The sequence below is a fragment of the Schistocerca cancellata genome, chromosome 10 (assembly GCF_023864275.1).
Source record: "Schistocerca cancellata isolate TAMUIC-IGC-003103 chromosome 10, iqSchCanc2.1, whole genome shotgun sequence".
NCBI classification, from domain to species: domain Eukaryota; kingdom Metazoa; phylum Arthropoda; class Insecta; order Orthoptera; family Acrididae; genus Schistocerca; species Schistocerca cancellata.
This window is the reverse complement of record NC_064635.1, coordinates 101,251,036-101,273,853: the sequence shown is the minus strand read 5'-3', so window position 1 is coordinate 101,273,853 and position 22,818 is coordinate 101,251,036. Positions and strand designations below refer to the sequence as shown.

Here is a 22,818-nt window from a genome sequence, read left to right as displayed (position 1 = left end):
TGAATATAAAGTTTTAATTATTGTGTAAGAAGATTTATTAGGGGACAAGTCCTGTTTTGTGTATTTTATTATATGCTTAAGGTGTTCCGCACAGTCTTCGTGTCATTCCAAAAGAGTTGAAGACATACTTTGAGTCTAGACATGCAAAGTAGTCAAAGGCGACAAAATGTCTTCTGCACCAGCCATGCTGTCAAGGAATACCAACGACCAGAAGTTTATATCAATAATGCATATATGAACATACTGAAAAAGTGCTTGTCATTCATTACCCAAAAAGTCTTCTGTAACAAGATACTTATCACCTAATATGTGATGTATTTAAAGGTGCAGTAAGGGCCTTAAAAGATTGGAGTTGCCACCTCATGGTTTTTAGTAAGTATTGAGTTACAGTTATTCTTCAGGTAAGAAGAATATGAAACAATTCGGGTCCGCAGTATAATCTGAGCCGAAGATCACAATGAGGTAACTTAAATATAAATGAACTTTCGCAAGCTGAAGCATGTGGCATTGTGCAGAGACTTTCACTCTCCAATGCCAGAGAGTTAAACTGACAAGTAGTTGAACAATACTAATGTTGCAAGAAATATTAAGTATTAGTGGAAAAACTAGATTGGTTTCGTATTTTTATGACAGTGAGAACTTTTGAACACCTCAAGTGTGTTAGTTTGTTTACACTGGCAAATTGGACTTCACAAATGAAATGACAAGCATGTTTTGAATAATTACTACAATCTGTAGCTGTCTCAGTGAGACAGATGGAATGGTGGCCAAGTAAACTTTACTCAAGTGGGTTATTTCCATTCGTATAATGTAAGACTCGCCCACCTTTGCAGAAAAAACACATGTTAATAACATACAAAGGGCATTATTAGTACAGAGTAAGAAAGTATTACACAATGCGTGATATCTGTTTTGTGGTTGTTATTGTGCAAACACAGTAATGTGCATGCTTTAACAGTACAAGGCCAGGAGGAGGAAAGGTGAAGAAGGAAGTGGGAGATGAAGGATGTCAGGCAAAGTATGAGTATTAATGTACAGAGACAATCCTGTCATTCTACACATACCTCCAAAATTCTAACTTCCAATTCTAGGCTTTTATATTTTTCATACATAAGCCTTTCTCTCTTACTTGTCTACAAATAATACATTTCATAGGCTTACTATTATATCTGCTCTTAAAGATAAAAGAAAATAATTTCACTTAAACCAGAAAATAAATTTTAAAAAATTCTGTTGTATCTCTATAAGTAGCACAAAGTACACTTCATCCCCCTGCACAGAAATTTGTCATGCATAGTCCGGTGAAGTTTGGCAATCTACATAGCTAGCCCTGATCTTGACAGTGCACCAGTATGTCTTCTTATGTAGTTCTGTGTTATCTTCAACACACTTTGATATTTTCAACCTGCAGGGTATACAGAAGAGATGACAATATGATCAGTGCAATCTCTCTCTAGAGGGAAAATTCATTCGGGAAACAATTCCCTACATAGCACAGCCATTTCTCTGTAGTGTCTTTTCTCCCAGGAGCACTGATTGCTCAAGGTGTGCTGCAGAAATTCTGTGAAGCAGCGAAAGCAGCAGATGGGTGCTGGCAGAAGTAAGGCAGGTCATGAGTCGTGCCCAGATAGCGCAGCTGGTGGAACATTTGCCCCCAAAAGACAGAGTCATGGTTTGCCACACAATTTTAGTATTGCAGTAAGTTTCAAATCTGTGCATACTGTGCTGCAGAGTGAAAATTTATTCTGAATGCAAATGACATTTCAAAGGCCTTAATATGTTTTTCAGTGCTAGAGTCAAAGGTCCAACTTCCATACCCGTCAAGGACAATGGAGAATATGTGACACCCAAGCATTCAGGTTCTCAGTTGCAAACCGAGATCTGACTCATTAAGAATTTTCCCATTTTGATGAACTGTTACCTGGACTGTTAATTGTAGAGTTTTCCTCGTGCTTGGAGTTACATTCTTGACCAAAATCCTATTTGTGTGTCCGATTGTTGACACTTCTTCAAAAGTAATGCTATTTTATTTTGAAATTTGTTTGCATTATCTGTTTTGAGAATACTACCGGTCTGGCCTCGGAAGGGTTAGTAAGTAGGCCGAAATTTTCACAGCACTCGATCTGTTTGCATTGCATTGAAGGCAGGTAAAATCTAGATAAATGGGATGTTGTCAGATGCAGAGAAGAGTCAACTAATCACCTTCTCAAATAGTACAAGATGGGATCTGATAGCACCACAGCAGGACAACAATATCGATACCTGGGTGCAACACTGACCGTTGGGGACTAAACACAGGGGAGGGTGTAAACTGGGTACATAAGTCTCTGCACAGTGTGGGCAGGGTTACAAAGGAGAAAGCTGATGTCCCTTGTAAAACAACAGTTGAAGTACCCAGCAGGAATACGGGATCCCAACCAAAGAGAAAGTTACCTGTGAAAGCAGGTACCAGTAGTGCAACAGGGGCAGCCAGGGGTATGGTAGGATGTGTGTGTGTGTGTGTGTGTGTGTGTGTGCGCGTGCGTGAGAGAGAGAGAGAGAGAGAGAGAGAGAGCAATTGTAATGCAGCTGCCAATGTTGTTGGGTAGTATTGCAGAACGTGATTCCCAATTAGTAAATAACCTGATACCATGTTTATTTTTTGTACTTAACATTATTTTACTAATAAAAGATGCATCATTTTACTACATGCAGCTACAATTAAGTGATTTCTGTATGATTTATATTTATTTTGTACTAGTATCGGTTCTTGTAATAGTTGACTTTTATTAATAAGTTATCGTGAATACTGTAAAAGGCACTTGTTACAATAGCTTACACATCAACTTTCAGGAATAATAAAAATGCTATTTGAAGATTTGTTTGTACAGAATTACCTTCTGAAAATGTTAATTTTGAAATTAATTAGTTACCAATATAAAATTCTACGCAATAATTAACACTTTGGAGACCAGACCTGAGCTTCGGTATGGCCGCAACTTTGTGTTTTAGACTGTGTCCGGATATAGGTCGGGCTGTGATTTTCTCAACGCATGAGTAAACTAGACTCATTTTGTATGAGAACAATGTATGGACTTCTTGCTACCTGTCCCTTGACTGGTGCTGGCTTCTGTTGTCAGTTTCTAGAATTATTTTGAAAGAAAGACTAGCGAATGTAACAGCTGCTGTTGCAAGTGTGTGAGCTAATGTCTGATTACACTGATGTAATTTTGTGCATTTACTTGTGTGGTTTTGCTGTTTGCTGTAACTCTGCTACATCATGTTTGTTGAGTGAGCAAGAAATTTTGGAAGCTAAAGAGGAAGAAATTGCTCATTAACTCACCTTGCACATTTTTTGTTGGAGGATAATTGCACTTTCTGTCAGTTTTATTTTAAAATTTATAATCTATAAAAAAACTAAAAGTATATATGAAGAATAAATCTTGAGTCTGGTCCTTGTTTTAGCACGCATTACTCTCGAAGATATATCAGCTACATATTATGTGCCCGTAACACTTAAGATAATGGCATAAATGCATGGTTTCGTGGCCCCAATATTTTTCTAAGTGGCTGATCTCCAAAGTGTTGACCAACAGTTATGTACTTCATTAACTGTTTTTTGAAATTCATAAACAGTTGTACTTTCAGATTTGAGATCGAGATTTAAACACCAAAAGTACCACAAGAAGTCTGTAACTCTCTGTAAATTAGCAGTGTTAATTGTAATTACACTGAGATGACAAAGTTGTAGGATACCTCCTAATATCATGTCAGTCTTTCTTTTGCCCAGTGTAGTGCAACTCGACTCGTGATCCCCTGCAGAAATATTGAGCCATGCTGTCTCTATGGTCATCATGCCAGTGCAGGTTTTTGTGCACAGACTGACCTGACCTGCCAATTATGTCCTATAAATGTTATGTAATCTGGATGGCCAAACAATTCACATGAATTGCTTTCCAGTCATCTAGTGTTGAACCGATATGGTCACAAGCCCAGGAGACACACTGCAGGCTGCTAGCAAAGACACTTGCATTGGTCATCTACTGCCATAGCTCATTAATTCCAAATTTTGTCCTAAGTCCTAAGTGATACGTTTGTCGTATGCCCTGCATTTATTTCGTAGCACTGACACTCTTTGCAAAGGCTGTTGCTCTTGGTCGTTAAGTGAACGCCGTCATCTACTGCATTGTCTGTTGTGAGAGTTAATGCCTGAAATATATTCTCGGCACATTCCAGACTCTGTGGACCTCAGAATATTGAATTCCCTAATGATTTACAAAATGGGATGTCCCAAGCATCTAACTCCAGCTACCATTCCACGTTGAAAGCCCATTAATTCCTGTCGTGTGTCCATTATTTCTTCAGAAGCCTTTTTACATGAATCACCTGAGTACAAATGACAGCTCCACCTCCCTTTTATATCTTGTGTATGTGATATTACCACCATCTGCGTATGTGCATATCGCTATCTCTTGACTTTTGTCACCTGCCATCAATGGAATTTGACTTTCTGTTTTTGAAAATTTTATAAATGGATCACAGACTTGTAATTGTGGTGCAGTATTTGATCAGTCAGTATTCCAAAAACACTGTTTGAGGTTCAGTATGTGGTGGTCCACTACCTGAGAACAGTATTTGTTTGGTTGAGCACTTCCTGGTGCGAAAAATGACACTGGTTTCCATACAAGTTGCTATGTGAGTGGCGTTAGCTACATGTGAAGGTATTTGTAATGATGTTTTGCACCTGACAAAAATAAAGAAAAAGAACAATCAGAATAAATGTATCAAGTTATTGATTTATGGCAGCCACCCTAAACCAGTATACACTGCTTCAAAGATAAGTAAATTAAGATGAAAATGGATTGCATTGGAGTATGCATGTGAAGACATAGGACATAGGTTAGTCTGTGTAGGTGTATACAGTGTATCTCAGGAGGAATGATAAATATTCAGGGATATCACAGAAACCCTAATTTGAAACAAAAAATTTCATATGAGTGTATGCCCTGTGCCGAATGGTTTCCGAGATAGAATACATTTAATGTACATTTGTCTTTGAGCTTTATGCACATATATAAGTCTTGCCCAGACAACCTGTGTTCAAATAACACGGATAATATCATCACCACCATCTTCTTCTTCTTCTTCTTCTTCGAAAGACTCCTCTACACCTTTCATGCATCTATCCCTTGATCTTCCTCTAGGTCATTTCCTCCACATCTCCATTTCATGTATCGTCTTGGGAATCCTCTAGTCTCCCATTCTCTTTAAGTGCCCATACTATCTTAGATTTGATGTTTTTATCCGGCTGTGTAAGAGTTTCTCTTTCACTATTTCCTATGCCCCTTCCTTCCTCATCCTCTCTCTCCTTGTTATCCTGTCCTACTTCTGCGGAACTTCATTCCACTTGCATTTAATCTGCTGACATTTCTTTTCATCATTACCCGTGTTTCAGATTTGTTGGTCAGTATTGGCATGTAATAACTTCTATATACTGTTTCTTTGCCTTTTTTGTGGGGTGCCTTAGATGTACCATCTGCAAAAAGAACTGATGAAATGTTGACACTTATAGGCAAATCGTTAACAAAGAACAGAAAAACAGGATTAAGAATAGAGCCTTGTGTGACTGTTAAAAGAAGGCAGGTTTGAAGGTGGTGTAATGTGCAACTGCAGCGTACCTAGGCTACTTGTGTTCTATATCAGACACCATTCAAACTAGGGCATAGGTACGTATGAAGTTTTTTGCTTCAAATGATTGTTCCTGTTGTCTCCCTGAGTATTGACCATTCCTCCCAGAACACCCTGTATGAGGAAAGAAAAGCCCATCACTACAAGATAAGTGTGTTATCATGAAACAACAGTGGAGAAACTCTTATATTGCTAGAGGAGTAACGGAGTGAAGCATTTTACCAGAAGATCTCCTCTGTCCATTTCCAGAAAGCGTCCCTTAACATGACTACCTGCTCCAATACTGGAAAAACATCAAAGCTTGTGGAAGATAGGATAATGGTAAATCTGGTTCTATAGTAAATGATTGTATAATAATACTAGGGAGATAAAGTAATTATACAATGATTTTTTTCCCTACTATATGATTTTAGGACATGCATATCTGTTCAATCCTCTCTTTAGGACGGGACTTACGTGCCGCACATGCCAGGCTTACCGCAGTGGCGCCCGAATTACATTTTCTGTAGCAGCCACGGCGACTCGAGTGAGCTCGCCGACCAGTTCATCGAGCACTTTTTCACCCTGTACGATGGTGAGGTTCGGACGGGGCTTCAAGGCTTGTACCATGAGAACGCCTACTTCTCTCTCTCTAGCACGTACTATGCTGGACAGAGCACAGCAACCAGTAAGGGGTAAGTGCAAATCCACCAATATTCTCTCACTACCTATTGCAGACCCCTTGCGTATATTCTGAGCACGAGTATAGTCTGTCAGTAAACTCAAGAGCGACTGAGTTCCCACTCTGCCTACCCAGCTAGGTCACAACACACTTCTGCAGGCTGTTTCACAATGTAGTACCGGCCCTGCTGTGGCATGAACTTTAAATCTGTGGTGATGCCGTGTACAGATACGTGCCGGCAGCATTTATTTTTAGATAAATGCGTTAAGAACATAAGGAATACAAAAGACGATAACTTCTTCCAAAACACAACATTATAATATTAACATAGGAACGGAAGCCAGGATTCTACTGCAAACATAGAGCCGAATGCCTGTTCATGTGAATGTATGATACTCTACTGCTATTCATAAAATGAACCCCATAAAATGCAATATATCTGTAGAATTTAAGGCTTATTCTTACTTTGTGTTTGTACTAAAAGGTAGAAGTTTCCTGTGAAGGGCTGCATCGAAATGTAACAGTTCTTGCAACATGAAGAGTGTTTAAAAAGCAACGAGAAATTTATAATTTCGGGTGTTAAATTAGTCCGATTTGCACTACTTTTTTTGTCATTGTCTTCGTAAACGTGTTTGAAAAGTATCGGTACAATGTTACGCATATTGGGTATTTACTCTATTGTCAGCTGTCAAAAAGATTACATGCGTTCTTGTAGTATTAATGATTATTTGCTTTGTATATACCTGTAAATAGATTAGAGAACCTGTTTTAAATTTTGCTATAAGAATGGAATAAAGTGTATCAGATTTTTAGAAATGTTAAATATTACTTTTTATGAGTCTGCTAGTAGTAAAACGAGGGCATACAAGTGGTATAAAAATTTCAAAGCAGGCCTTAAAGGACAGTGGTTTTACAAGCATGGATGAGACTAAAAATGCATAGTTAAGAGATCTACAAACTATCCTGAAGAAACAGTTCCTAATGTGTTTTGGGAATTGGAAAAAGCACTGGCAGAAGTGTGTAGTATGTAATGGGGAATATTTTGAAGAGGATAACATTGCTGTAGATTAACAAATAAAGCACTTACCAAAAAATAAAAACTAATATGTGAATGCACCTTGTTTACATAGAAGTCCAGAATCAGTGTACATGTTTCGAAGGAAATTTCAGCAGTGTTTAGGATAGCTATTGTTGTATATGTTTTAAGCAGTATGTCTTAGAATCAGGCAAACAGTAACTGAGATAGAGATTTGATGAAAGAGTACATTCAAATGCTGCTGTTCAATAAGCATCAAAGGTTTTATGTGATTGAATCACATTCTATTAGTGAAAAATCAATTAATTTTACCATGAAGTTCTTAAATGGACACTGATTTTGTACAACTAGTGATAACGGTATGTTTTGGACCACATTTGCCTGTATTTATCTTGTAAAACTGTTTAACATATTTACTACCATGTAGTACATTTCTACCACATGAAACTTTATAGTGTATGAGCATAGTCATGCTTGAAAGCATACACAACCTATTTTTTAAGAAATTATTCATTGGCTATTTACATACATCATCATTTAGAGGTCATTATCAACAGTGTCACTGTCATTATTGTCATCGTCATCGTCGTCTCTTTCTAGATTAATAACAATGGCATCTAGTATGTCTTCAATAATCCCCATCCTTATCCCAGTACTCTCGTTCAAGTTTCTCCATGTGGAGGCCGTGTACACTCCAGTCATTTAGTTTGGAATAAAAAACAGAAACTCAGAAAATTGTTCATCAACTGCAGTAACTTTGTCATGCAAATATCTCCAATAATATTTCTTCCTCTGATGAAATTTTTGAGTTTTGCCCTTGCTATTTCAATTGGATTTATGTCACAGTTGTATGGTGGAACTTGGAGCACAGTATGTCCATGGGCTTCAAGTACTTTATTAATTTCAAATACTTTGTCTTCCGGCTTATGGTGTTTAATTAAATCAAATAATTTTTTTTATCACTAACAAATCAGCTTCCACCTTATTTTTTAATAACCATTCAGTCATTTCCCTTTTATTCAGGGACCTAGTTTGAGCTTTGTTATGCTCCTTGTTGTGATATGAAGCGTTGTCCATAACGATAACACAGTTTGGTGACAGATTCGGAACTATTTTAGTCGATATCCAATTTGAAAAATTTTCTTAGTTCTTTTAACCATGGTAATCTCCTGTTGCACATACCACTTTCTAAATTAGCTGTGCGTTGGGTAAAAACCCATCTTTTGATCCAACTGTCTATAATAATGGGTTTCCTCCCAAAATTATTTGTTTTCCTTTGTGGCGATTCCAGTAAACCATGCGGTTTATTTTCGTGTTCCTTCCTTATGTGTCCTATTGTGCTGTGTCTGACATATGCATAAATTGCAGCCCTTCGATTGGGACTGTTAATATTAACCAACAGTTCTTTTTGTGTCACCTCTTTAACACACGCTGTAATAACATTGGAGATGATCAAATGCTTGATACTCCGCAAATACCTCCATTTCTTTGTGTTCTGCACATTTTCTTGCAATGCAGGGCGACTGTCCATCACTTCCAGAGACCGAGGTGTATCAGTAAGCGTACAAATTTAACTGCCTGACACTGGCAACTAAGATCCCACTAACAGAAATGATATATATCGCTGCAGGCCAAACCCCAATGCTAGTCAGGTAACATGCAACCAGTTTTGGGTGCCCCTGTAGGCCAGGGAAGAGTACTTCTGGAAAACGCCACATCCCCCGCCAAAAGTACTGCTCTCTCTTGAGTTTATAGGCAGACTATACAGGGTGATCTGCAGGGAATAGATTATTTTCAAATGAGCAGTAGTATGTTGAATTTTGAGAAAAACACCTTTATTTATACAAAATTGAAGGATAACATTTTCAATTTGTTTTGCATAGAGCACTTGCCCGTGAAAGGCAAAGGTCCCGAGTTCGAGTCTCGGTCCGGCACACAGTTTTAATCTGCCAGGAAGTTTCATATCAGCGCACACTCCGCTGCAGAGTGAAAAATTTCATTCTGGTTTGCATAATCACTCATTGAAAGTTATGTGATCCTGGTGGCAGCTGTTCTCTCAAAAAGAATTCCCAACTCTCTGCTAGGAGTTACTCTTATCTCAGGCCAACAGATGTTGGTCAGTCAAATCCACCTATTCTTTAATGCCTTATTTCAACAAAAAAAGTTTGGAATTTGTTAACTGTGGTGCTCTGTCATTATTATTGAGTTATGATGTACAGTTCCTTGGGAGCTACAACTCCCTTTCATTGATTTGCTCATTTTGATATTTCTACGCACTCACCAATATCTCTCGGCTATACTTCATTTCTCAATGTGCTGGAGTAATCACTGGAAGTGAAGAGGGCAAGCCAGTATCCAAATTCTCAAATTATATATGACACCTCTCAGAAAAAAATGTGACATATATTGCACTCTCCTTTTACAATGATCATTCATACCGAATTCTCATTACTTGGAATGCCACAGATGCATCAATAAGACAGTGTCAAAATCTGACTGTTCCACCTAGCTGAATCGAATTCAGTACACAAATAATAGAAAAGCATCTAACAGAATAGTAACAGCAGAAACCGATTCTACTGTTTACATGACACCATTACATTTGTCACGGTGATTCTTCTGCCTTGTCACAGACCATATCTCCAAGGCAGGACCTGACAGCAGGGAATAAACTGCTCAAACAGCAGGTACCGCAAAATGTAGTGAGATAGCTATTGTCATCCCAACTTGCAGATATGCTGTGTCTGTTCACTCCAGTGTACATGCCCATAAAGATATCACACTTCTGAACAGCATACTCTGCTAACTCATTACTTAAAGAAAACTTTTATGGTGGTGATCATCATTCGTCACTTCGGTAAAAGCCTTTCAAGCACATCGCTTCATCAAAATGATATGTTACACTACATAACATCGACATATTCTTTCAAATAGCCCCACAAGCATTCAAGTCTGACGATTGTTGTGGCAATGACATGTCACTGAAAAGGGAAAAGACACCACAGAAAAAAAGGATATACAGGATGTCCCTCTCAAATCTCCCTGATTTCAAAGACCCAGGAAAAAAACACAGTAGATATAACAATGAAAAATGCACCACATTGTAGAGCATCTCAAAGAATTTATTTATTTATTATCAGTACACCTCCTCATGGTAACAATTCGTAGCATGAAGAATATCAAGTCTATATTCAAGTTCTTGCCAAGTTCTTTGTAACATTTCCTCTGTTATTGTTGCAATCGCATTGGTGACATGATATTGCAACGTCAGAATATCATCCCCATTGGTCACATACACATGGTCCTTCATGAATCCCCAAACGAAGAAATCAGGCGGCGTAATGTTGGGTGAATGTGGTGGCCAGGCAGTATGTCCTCTGCATCCAATCCAACGATTGGAAACTTTCGTATCCAGGAACTTGAGAACAGCCGTTGACCAATGCTGTGGATATTCATCTTGTTGAAAAATGATGTTGGGTTGCAAGTCTTGTATCTGAGGGTACACAAACAGCTTCAACATTTCTAAATACACTAACCCATTCACTGTTTGTTCCGCAAAGAAGAACGGTCCAACAATCCTGTCATGCATTAGCCCGCACCAGACATTTAGTTTAGGGCTATCATGAACATGTTCAATGACAATGTGCGAATTTTGCAAACCCCAAATCCGAACATTATGCCTATTAACCGTTCCTGGTAGATGAAAGGTTGCCTCATCTGAGAATAAACATCTTTTCACAAAGCTGGCATCAATATCAATATGCTGCAACATATCTGCAACAAACTGTTGTCGGCGTGGTTTGTCGATCCGCGTCAGATGTTGCAGAATTATCACTTTGTAAGCACACATACGAAGACGCTGGTGAACTACATGATGCAATGTTGATCGAGGTATATCAAGTTGTCTAGATGCTTTATGAATTGGCGTTTGTCTGATGTCCCCCAACGTCTCTTCTGAAACTCCATAACGTGCACCAACAGAATGTTTCAGAGCACTTCCTGTTGCCAGAAACTTCCTGTACCATTCCTTAACTGTTTATACATCAGGGGGATCACCCTCTTATGCGCGACAATAATTTCTCTGCACAGTCATCGGTAATTTTGTTTCTGCAAACCACACTACTGCCTGTGTGCACTGCTGTTGAGTCGCCATTCTACCATGCTACCATTCTGCACTCTGGCGATGATACTTGGCACTTCTGATGTGGAATATAAATTATTTGAGATGCTCTACAATGTGGTGCATTTTTCATTGTCGTATCTACTGTGGTTTTTCTCTCATGGGTGCTTGAAATCAGGGAGGTTTGAGTGGGACACCCTGTATTGTTTCTCACTTTCCTTTAAATAAATATCTTAGAATTTTAAACTCTCATAAATCTTTTACGTGACAGATTTTTCCATATTAATAATTCAACAACCAATAATCTCTTACTGTGTCATCTCTCATAACTTTGTGGAAACACTTTTCTCTTTGCATCAATCATTTCATACTTCCAAAATATAGGGGAAATCCGTCAAAATAAATTATTCAGCCAGTGTAGTTTATTTGCACTCTTCATTGATAAAATATGAGGGGATGCTGAAAAGTAGTGCCTCCAATTTTTTCATTCACCAATCTCAATGCCGCTCGGATTTTTGAGCTGATGCAATAGAAACGTATGTACAGGGTGTTTCAAAAATGACCGGTATATTTGAAACAGCAATAAAAACTAAACGAGCAGCGATAGAAATACACCGTTTGTTGCAATATGCTTGGGACAACAGTACATTTTCAGGCAGACAAACTTTCGAAATTACAGTAGTTACAATTTTCAACAACAGATGGCGCTGCGGTCTGGGAAACTCTATAGTACGATATTTTCCACATATCCACCATGCGTAACAATAATATGGTGTAGTCTCTGAATGAAATTACTCGAAACCTTTGACAACGTGTCTGGCGGAATGGCTTCACATGCAGATGAGATGTACTGCTTCAGCTGTTCAATTGTTTCTGGATTCTGGCGGTACACCTGGTCTTTCAAGTGTCCCCACAGAAAGAAGTCACAGGGGTTCATGTCTGGCGAATAGGGAGGCCAATCCACGCCACCTCCTGTATGTTTCGGATAGCCCAAAGCAATCACACGATCATCGAAATATTCATTCAGGAAATTAAAGACGTCGGCCGTGCGATGTGGCCGGGCACCATCTTGCATAAACCACGAGGTGTTTGCAGTGTCGTCTAAGGCAGTTTGTACCGCCACAAATTCACGAAGAATGTCCAGATAGCGTGATGCAGTAATCGTTTCGGATCTGAAAAATGGGCCAATGATTCCTTTGGAAGAAATGGCGGCCCAGACCAGTACTTTTTGAGGATGCAGGGACGATGGGACTGCAACATGGGGCTTTTCGGATCCCCATATGCGCCAGTTCTGTTTATTGACGAAGCCGTCCAGGTAAAAATAAGCTTCATCAGTAAACCAAATGCTGCCCACATGTATATCGCCGTCATCAATCCTGTGCACTATATCGTTAGCGAATGTCTCTCGTGCAGCAATGGTAGCGGCACTGAGGGGTTGCCGTGTTTGAATTTTGTATGGATAGAGGTGTAAACTCTGGCGCATGAGACGATACGTGGACGTTGGCGTCATTTGGACCGCAGCTGCAACATGGCGAACGGAAACCCGAGGCCGCTGTTGGATCACCTGCTGCACTAGCTGCGCGTTGCCCTCTGTGGTTGCCGTACGCGGTCGCCCTACCTTTCCAGCACGTTCATCCGCCACGTTCCCAGTCCGTTGAAATTTTTCAAACAGATCCTTTATTGTATCGCTTTTCGGTCCTTTGGTTTCATTAAACCTCCGTTGAAAACTTCGTCTTGTTGCAACAACACTGTGTTCTAGGCGGTGGAATTCCAACACCAGAAACATCCTCTGTTCTAAGGAATAAACCATGTTGTCTACAGCACACTTGCACGTTGTGAACAGCACACGCTTACAGCAGAAAGATGACGTACAGAATGGCGCACCCACAGACTGCGTTGTCTTCTATATCTTTCACATCACTTGCAGCGCCATCTGTTGTTGAAAATTGTAACTACTGTAATTTCGAAAGTTTGTCCGCCTGAAAATGTACTGTTGTCCCAAGCATATTGCAACAAACGGTGTATTTCTATCGCTGCTCGTTTAGTTTTTATTGCCGTTTCAAATATACCGGTCATTTTTGAAACACCCTGTACTTGCATTCTCCCAATATCATGTTAATTAAGAGTTAAAATGTGCGAAAGCCACAAGTGTTCATTCTACTATCGAGCTATGTTCAAATCTCCACATACTGATGTAATGAGGACTTATAATTTTTAATGGACCTCTTCGGAGAAGAAATCAACATGAAGAGAGAATAGTCAATGCAGCCATTCTGGCATTGTTGTACATCATTGGGGAGATGAGGTACAGCAGAACTGAAAGAAATTAATCTTTAATCAATGTTCCAGAACTGCCACAATGTTTCTTAACCTTCATGCACCCATACCTGCCTGCATTTCTGGACTTACAACTTCTGGTGCGGCTAAATGTGCATTAGCATAACTTATCAGATTTGAACAATTCACATGATCCCTCTCCCTAATCATGCATCTGGCGACCTGTACTAGGATGTTGACATCGGGAGAGAGTTAGCACATTTGTAATAATTTACAATAATTATACAGTTTTGTAAATCTGCTATTATATTAATTGTTGTCTTTCTTTGTTTCATAAATGGGATTCTATGTTATCATTACAAGGATGGAAATCACATGATGTGCAAAACATTAAGGATAATTTATTGGAGAATTAATTCTGGAAGGAGGGAAATGTGTGCATACAATTGAGTTACAAGGACAATGTATTTGGATACAGTAAGGCACCACTGAATGGGTTTCGTAGTGGTATCTTCGCTATTACAAACAGAATATTCCATTTTCAGAAGTATTCATTTATTTTGTCATTTTCTAAAATTATAGAAAAATGTGATCACAAGATAGGCACATTGTTGTTAGTCCATCAGATGGCCAGGCACAAGATGTCGCCAGCATGGACATGGCAACAAATGAAATCAAAACTAAAAATGTCAGTCGCAGTGACGATGATCAATTAAATTTTTCAATTAACATGGACACAGATGATAGTTCTTTACCATTTGAAATGATACGATGATGACAGTAGATGAGACAAGGTAACAGTTTTCTTCAAGGAGTATTTTTTCACATGGTTAAACTGTAGCATGTGACAGCGCAGACTTATGAAATCATTCTTTGCCTGCCACACTTACACCTCATGCAAACATGATTGGACAGGGTGCATTGCGCACACCGGAAACCCCGATCATGATGCAAATGTTACAATAGTTACTTAAGCAAAGCTTCAATGATTTCAAAAACAAGTTTAAGGAAGAGGAAAAACAAACACTCAAACAAAGTATTCATGAAAAATTTAATGATTTTTCCTAACAAAATGAAAAATTTAATAATCTTAATGAGCAAAATCAAACACCTAAGCAAAGCATCGATGAAAAATTTAATGATTTTACAAAACAGTAGACAGATGTACAAACGGAATTACTTGAACAGCTAAAGCAAACTATTGATGCTTTCAAAACTGACATAACAACAGTTCAATGACTTGGCAAAAGTTCTTTATGCTGATCTTTCAAATGAATTATCGGATAAACTTGAAAGTGTGGGGGAAGATCTAGAAACATAATTTCTCACTGATTTGTCACAAGATATAAATAATTTAAGCCAAAAAGTGAAATTAGTGGATGAGGTACAATAACAGTTTGTGAAAAATGTGAAGAAAGTGTCTGAGGCTCAGGCAGATATGCAGCAAGAGCAGTCACAATTGTGCCAGAATATAAATACACTCAGTGTTACCATTGATGGGTTGCAAACAGTGTACAAAAATGTACCTAAACATGTGCAGTACCTGTCATTGCAGCTAGGTAGCATAAGTTTAAATATTCAGCTCATGAGAAAGGAGTAAGAAAGGATAGATAAAGAAATTGAAGGAAATTAAGGGATAGAGCTGTGGCTGGTAGGCTAGACCAAGGCAGTACCCTAGCACAGAAGGTTTTCCAGGAACACAAGGGTTATATGGGTGTGATCGAGGAAGTGATGAAGGTACAGAGGGCAGAAATAAGAGCTGAAATAGGTCAGAGGTTGAAAGCAGCGGAGGAAAAACTAACATTGTTAGTGACACTGGAAAGGAAAGAAAACATTCAGTCCCAAGCTATCTGGTGTCAACAGACTGAATAGATAATCTACCCACTCTTAAACCCTAACCTGTCAGGTAAAATAGATCACAACTACAACATTCAGCAGTCGCTACTGACTTCTGTCCCTGTCGTGCAGAGGTATTCAGAATATGATCTGATACATCAAAACAATGCCACACCGCCAATGTACAGTGCTGTGTGCCTTCCTGCTCTGTTCACAAATGAAGGCTTATTACAACACTTTTTCTTCCAAAGGTAAGCAAACAATCTCAGTCATGTTCATAAGAGTCTTCCAGAACATTTTGCCAAGGAATTGGACCAAAATGTGTAAGATACACTTTGTAGTAGGTTATACTCAGTGTCTTGCTGTGAGCTACTGACATGTCAGAAAAATGTCACACATATAAACTGTTTGAAAGAGCATTCCTAGATAATTTCTGCTCCATCGCATTACAAGAGAGATTGAGATGCAGAGTGTTTAACCCAGCTCCATTCAGTAGTAAACACAGATGGCTCAGAAGGTACTTCGAGAAGTATCTAAATAAAACCAGCTACTGGACAAAACTGGTATCACATGTAGATGTCCTAAAATATTGAAAAGCCAACTACTGGCTAAAATAAACGAGAAATTAATCATCACTACTGAGCACAATATGAAGGATTTACTCTCAGTTCTCTATTCCACTGATCTTATCTACGAAGAGAGAACCGAGCAATCACAAGTGATAGCATGCAAGCTGACCCCGCATGAACTAACGAACAACTCGGTGGAAATGGCAATGACAGCCAGCATTGGTTGGCAGCCATATCCCCCTTGCAACAATACCAACAGGAACCAATCTGGTAATGGAAAGGGACAAAAATTCAAGCAAGGATGTAAAAATAACCAAGGACAGAATTTTAATCGGTGAGGATTTAATGACCGCAGAGTTTATAGCCAGCAAGCGTACAATGTGCCACCGACCGGGGCCTGTGATCCAAACGGCAACTGGGAGGGCAGAATGCAAACGGGCGACAAAATAATCTGCCACTGCCTGACTTCACTACAGTCAAAATTATGTTTCAAATAGCGGCCAGGGACAACAAAATTTTGAATCAAGCTCCTAACTGGTGAAACCAGATGCATAATGTGCACATATTTGAGGTTACCTGTAATGAGGAGGTCAGTGCTCAGGCTATGTCAGAAAACTCGAACTGGTTTTGATAGACCCCCGTTCGATGACCAGTAATATGGGTAGGGGCATGGAACTAGTTAAAAATTGTTTACTTAGATATGACAACTATAGCGATATTAAAGATGACCCCTGATATCGAAGATGATCTGTGTCAGGAAGATATCACCAACTGTGTAGATAAAAATGAAGACGCAGTACAGGCAGTAATCAATGCACAAATACTTGTTTTAGGGGTACCCACGGTACTGGACATGAAGCTACCACAAATATAATTTCACATGACCTCTTTGATCAGTTACAAAAACAAGGACACTTACCGATGCTTCCAGTCCAGAACTGTAAAATTCGAATGGCTTTAGGAGGTAAGTCTAAAGGCGTAAAATTGTAGGCATGAATTCCTATTCAACAAGATAGCTTCTCTTTGCAATGCATTTTTCTTGCGGTTGAAAGACTAATAGTAAACTGCTTTATCAGCATGGACACCTTTAGGAAGTAACAAGCACAAATTGACATTGGTAAGGGGAAGTGTCATTTCCTTGTGAACAACCAACAATATTCAGCAGACCTAGTCAAGTCAAACGTCAGAGAAAGTAAACCAAAACACACTGCTGATGTTCGAATACAATTCTTCTATCCTACCGTAGCTCAGTGCTATCAGACACTGCCCTATACCTCAAAATAAGAAACTGTTGAAGGGATATGTTGCATTAATATCTCTCTTCTGAAAATCAGGAGCATTATAATAGATTATCTATCCAGAGTAGGCAAACTGGAAATACTGATGACAGACAATGCATCATACTTTACAGGCAACCGCTGGAAAGAGCTCATGAACACCCACAGCATTAAACGTGCTTGTATTCATGTTTCAAAAAGCAAGTCCCATAGAGAAGATATTTAAGCGCTTTAACAGATTTATCCAGACTTACACCCCTCACAAACACACAAGGTGGATCAAATATGTTACCCCATTCCTTCAAGTTGTTAACAATCTCCCATGTAGCTCAACTGGCTTCACACCTACAGAATTGCTGTTTTACTAAAGACAAGTTGAGCATTTGGAAAAACCTCTACCTAACATCCCTAAGAAGAAACCATCACATGAGGAGGAAATATGTCATGCACTGGTTAGCATTGAAGAAAAGGCAAAATTCAGAAAACAATTGTGTGATAAGAAATTAGGACACACTGTAGAGTACCATGTGGGCCAACAAATACCCTTCAGTACTCATCCAAAATTGGTGAAGTATGGTAAGCTGAATTGCAAGTGGTAGCTACTGTACACAGGGCCATTTGCTATACCAAAGATCCCTCGCCCATGAGCTTATAAGTCATTATACTTAAATAGTAGTAAGTAAAAAGGCTCTACCAACGCACAGATTTATGTGAACTTGCGCACTAGACAGAATTTGACACTAATCAAGTATGGCTTGGAGCATTGTATGTAAAAGATTACATGCTGTCCAGTTGAATATCCATATTATGATTGATGTTTAGTATTAAGGAAAGATTTAATTTTACCTATTTCATGTGTGTTGCCTTATTAGGATGTAAGTTTTAGTTATGTAAGGTTTTCATTGTATGTTTATGAGCCAGAGAAGCTCAGAAAACATTACCCTCATGAAGCACGAGAAATTATTTAATTTGACACGGTGCTGTTTAAACATGCAGTAGTTGTGTTATTGAGATGCAGCACTTGGAAGCGGTGAAGTGGAGTGAAGATAGAACTGTGCTTGTGCAGTTGCTAGTCTTAAGGTTGACAACATCTGTGCATGCGCACAGCACAGTGTAAGCCAGAGCTGCTAAATGACAATAGTAGCTTAGCAAAGAAACACCAAGCAATCTACACTTAGAGAAAACTTTATTATATATATATATATATATATATATATATATATATATATATATATATATATATATATATATATATATAAATGTCTGCTTGTGTCTTGTCTTGTATGTATGGATGGATATGTGTGTGTGTGCGAGTGTATACCTGTCCTTTTTTCCCCTTAAGGTAAGTCTTTCCGCTCCCGGGATTGGAATGACTCCTTACCCTCTCCCTTAAAACCCATATCCTTTTGTCTTTCCTTCTCCTTCCCTCTTTCCTGACGAGGCAACCGTTGGTTGCGAAAGCTAGATTTTGTGTGTATGTTTGTGTTTGTTTGTGTGTCTATCGACCTGCCAGCGCTTTTGTTTGGTAAGTCTCATCATCTTTCTTTTTAAATATATTTTTCCCACGTGGAATGTTTCCCTCTATTATATTTATATATATATATATATATATATATATATATATATAGGAAAAATATACCTAAAAACAAAGATGATGTGACTTACCAAATGAAAGTGCTGGCAGGTCGACAGACACACAAACGAACACAAACATACACACAAAATTCAAGCTTTCGCAACAAACTGTTGCCTCATCAGGAAAGAGGGAAGGAGAGGGGAAGACGAAAGGATGTGGGTTTTAAGGGAGAGGGTAAGGAGTCATTCCAGTCCCGGGAGCGGAAAGACTTACCTTAGGGGGAAAAAAGGACGGGTATACACTCGCACACACACACACATATCCATCCACACATATACAGACACAAGCAGACACCCTCTCCCTTAAAACCCACATCCTTTCGTCTTCCCCTCTCCTTCCCTCTTTCCTGATGAGGCAACAGTTTGTTGCGAAAGCTTGAATTTTGTGTGTATGTTTGTGTTCATTTGTGTGTCTGTCGACCTGCCAGCACTTTCATTTGGTAAGTCACATCATCTTTGTTTTTAGGTATATTTTTCCTTCGTGGAATGTTTCCTTCTATTATATATATATATTTTTTTCTCAGATGTAATACAATTTTGGAACGTGTCCGCTTATCAGAGGTTTGGAAAAGTGATGTCGGCATAAGATGCCGTGTTTTACCTTTCTTACACTTGTCACTCATTCTTTCCTCTTTCTGCAGGCTGAGCCCCTACATAGCACAGAGTGGCAACATCTTACACATGTCTAACAAACAGAATACAAAAATTGCACTATGCCATGGGGCGAAGAATATCCTCTCAAAACTTCAGGCGCTGCCACAGACACAGCATGACCCATACTCCTTCACTGTGGATGTCCTACATCATTCCGTAAGTATAAAACATTTACCATTGCTGTATTATCCCCTCCTTACCATTCCATCATTTATGAGCAACATTTTTACTCAGTCATTGTAGTTCTGACGGGCGATGCAAGTTAAGTGCAGCGAAAGTCATGATCACTAACTGGTGGGAGAAATACATTCTATTCTTTCCTTCTACTCCCATTTTTCTTCTTCTTGTTTTGATTACTCAAGGGCAAATAACTTGGTGTGATCTGTTTTCATGTTGTCCTTGGTGGGCTGATTTGTAAGGCCTGTGACTAATGATAAAATCTTAAATGATAGTATTTCTCACATTTTTGTCAACGGTCTCTCAACTGTCATATGGGACAGTGGTCACAATGATCTTCAGATACTGCCCTCTTTAAGCGAAGGGTATAATGTGACACTATATGAAGAATTGCATCTTTACATATGTGTAGAGAAAGTTCGTAGAATGAACTCAATGACAGTATTTAAATAGGTACAATGAACTTTTACAGAATTTTTGTAAGGTTCTTGAAATTTTTTTTTTTTAATAACAAACAACAACACAGTTTGAATTCATTGACAAATTTTTTTCCCTTTCATCCTTTGCTCCTTCTCGACTTTTTTTCTCATCTCTACATTTTTATTTACATGTTTTGTTGTCCGTGCACTTCTTCCTAGGCTAGACAGTACATACACAACCTCTGGAGGTGTAATTTCTAGTGCAGGCATTAGAAACATTTAAAGCAGAAAATTCTAATCTTAGCTTTTGGAATGTGTGAATTCCTTTGTTATGGGGGAAAAATGGTGTCTGGTCAGAATTGGAAAGCAGGGAGACTGTGTGGGTGTCCACCTACTGTGAGGACAAGGAGAGAGAAAGGTGAAGGACAAGGAAGTAATATACTATAGTCAGATAAAATTACTTGATGTTGATGCTTCCTGTTGTAGATGGTTTCCTCCAGTCAGAGCACTCAGCATCAGGGGTGAACCGTTTGCTGTTGCCAAACCACCACGACAATTAGGTCACTTGCAATTCCTCATCTGGCTTTCTTTCTTTGTGTATTTGGATCCCAAATCCTGCGTCTGGCCCTTTTATTTATTTATTTATTTATGCATTTATTTTACCTGGCAAGATTAGGGCCTTCAGGCCCCCTCTTACACCTAACCAGGCATACTCAGATTCAACAAATTTCAGTTTCTACAGAACATTAAGGACGTATAACATGTTATACAGTATTAATGTTACAGAAAAAAATTAGATATTATAAGAGTAGTACAATGATAATTATAACAATCAAAAAATAATTATAATAATCAAGAATAATAATAATAGTAATGACTATGTATAGGAAAGCAAACATATTTTTTCTTTTATGAATGTCAGTCCTATTGCTAGTTGGGAATTTTCTCGTTATATTCTTGCAGCTTGTGAGTTATTCTCACCAAGCAGAGACATAAGACGATAGAATGGGGTGAAAGAGATATAGAAGAGGTAGATAGGTTAGAGGAAGAGAAATAGAATGGTAAAATTCGAAGCTATGATGGAGAGGAGAAAGAAAAAGATGAGAGGGGCACGACAATGGTGGCTATACCGTCCCTAATATGTAAGTCTTGAGTTCCCTCTTGAATGTTAAGTGGTTCTGGATAAGACGCAGATCACAGGGGAGCGCGTTCCATAGTCGTATGGCTGAGATGGAGAATGACACAGAGAAAGATTTTGTGTTATGTAAAGGTACAGCCAAGATGCTAGACGTATCTGATCTGGTATTGCAGTTGTGGAATGATGATAGGTGTTTAATGTGAGAAGATAAGTATTGGGGGCACCAGTGGCTAAGAAATCGATGAAGTAAGCACACCGTGTGGAGATCGCGTGCCTTATGTGGGCGTATCCAACCTAGCTGGGAGTATGAAGGACTGATATGATCATACAACCGTATATTGCATACGTATCTAACGCAAGCATTCATCACTAGCTCGAGGCATCTCGAATTTTCACTATTTGTGCCGTGTTGAACTACATCACAGTAGTAAAGATTAGGCAAGACTAGTGTTTGGACTAATTTTTGTTTAACATGGGCTGGAAATATTTTTCTAAACTTTTGAATTGCATGTAGGGAGGAGAGCGATTTCCGGCAAGCTGTGACTGTTTGTTCTTCCCAGTTTAGGTGTTCATCCAAGATTATTCCAAGGTCTTTTACTGTTTTTTGGTATGGTAGTTGGGTACCATTGAGGAGTATTTGAGGGACTGTTTCGCAAAAGTACCGACTGATTAACTTTGGATGAGATATAAGTATGACCTGGGATTTCTTGGGGTTTAGTTTCAGACCTAGGTTCTGTGCCCATCGAGAAACAGAGCAAAGATCTGCGTTCATACTCGCTACTGCGTCAGCAATGTTTTTGGGGCTTTCACTTATGTACAGTTGGATGTCGTCGGCATATAGATGGTAGTTGCAGGAGTGAATCACTGAAGAAATATCATTAATGTACAGTGAGAAGAGTAATGGACCAAGGACGGAGCCTTGGGGAACTCCAGAGCGCACGTTTTTCCATGATGACTTTTCCGACCCACAAATGACTTGTTGACTTCTGTTTTTGAGGTAGCTGTCGAACCAGTGTATAGCGCTGTTTGAGAAATTCAGCTGTTTCATTTTAATTAGTAATATATCAAAGTCAACTGTATCAAAAGCCTTGCTAAAGTCAAGCAGTGTTAGGATGGTAGCTTCACGTCTGTCCATAGCATGTTTAATGTCATCAGTTACTTTGATTAATGCAGTTGCTGTACTATGGTGCTTTCGAAAGCCTGACTGATATTTGTTGTGGATGTTATGAGTTTTGAGGTAATCTGTCAGCTGTTCATGGACGATGTATTCTAGGGCTTTAGATATTGCAGGTAGTATGCTGATCGGCCTGTAGTCACCTGGCGACTTAGGGTTGTCAGTCTTGGGTATAGGT

The 22,818-nt window shown here is 38.9% G+C and overlaps 1 protein-coding gene across 2 annotated transcripts in view; it reads left to right on the top strand.

The window, feature by feature from the left end:
* Positions 1 to 22,818, top strand: part of LOC126106369 (nuclear RNA export factor 1-like) — a 148,967-nt gene that overhangs the window by 89,625 nt on the left and 36,524 nt on the right. For both annotated transcript variants that reach the window (XM_049912634.1, XM_049912633.1), the window contains exons 9-10: positions 6,112 to 6,341; positions 19,720 to 19,888. In XM_049912634.1, the coding sequence (XP_049768591.1) occupies positions 6,112 to 6,341; positions 19,720 to 19,888 (399 nt within the window). The remainder of the gene's footprint in view (positions 1 to 6,111; positions 6,342 to 19,719; positions 19,889 to 22,818) is intronic.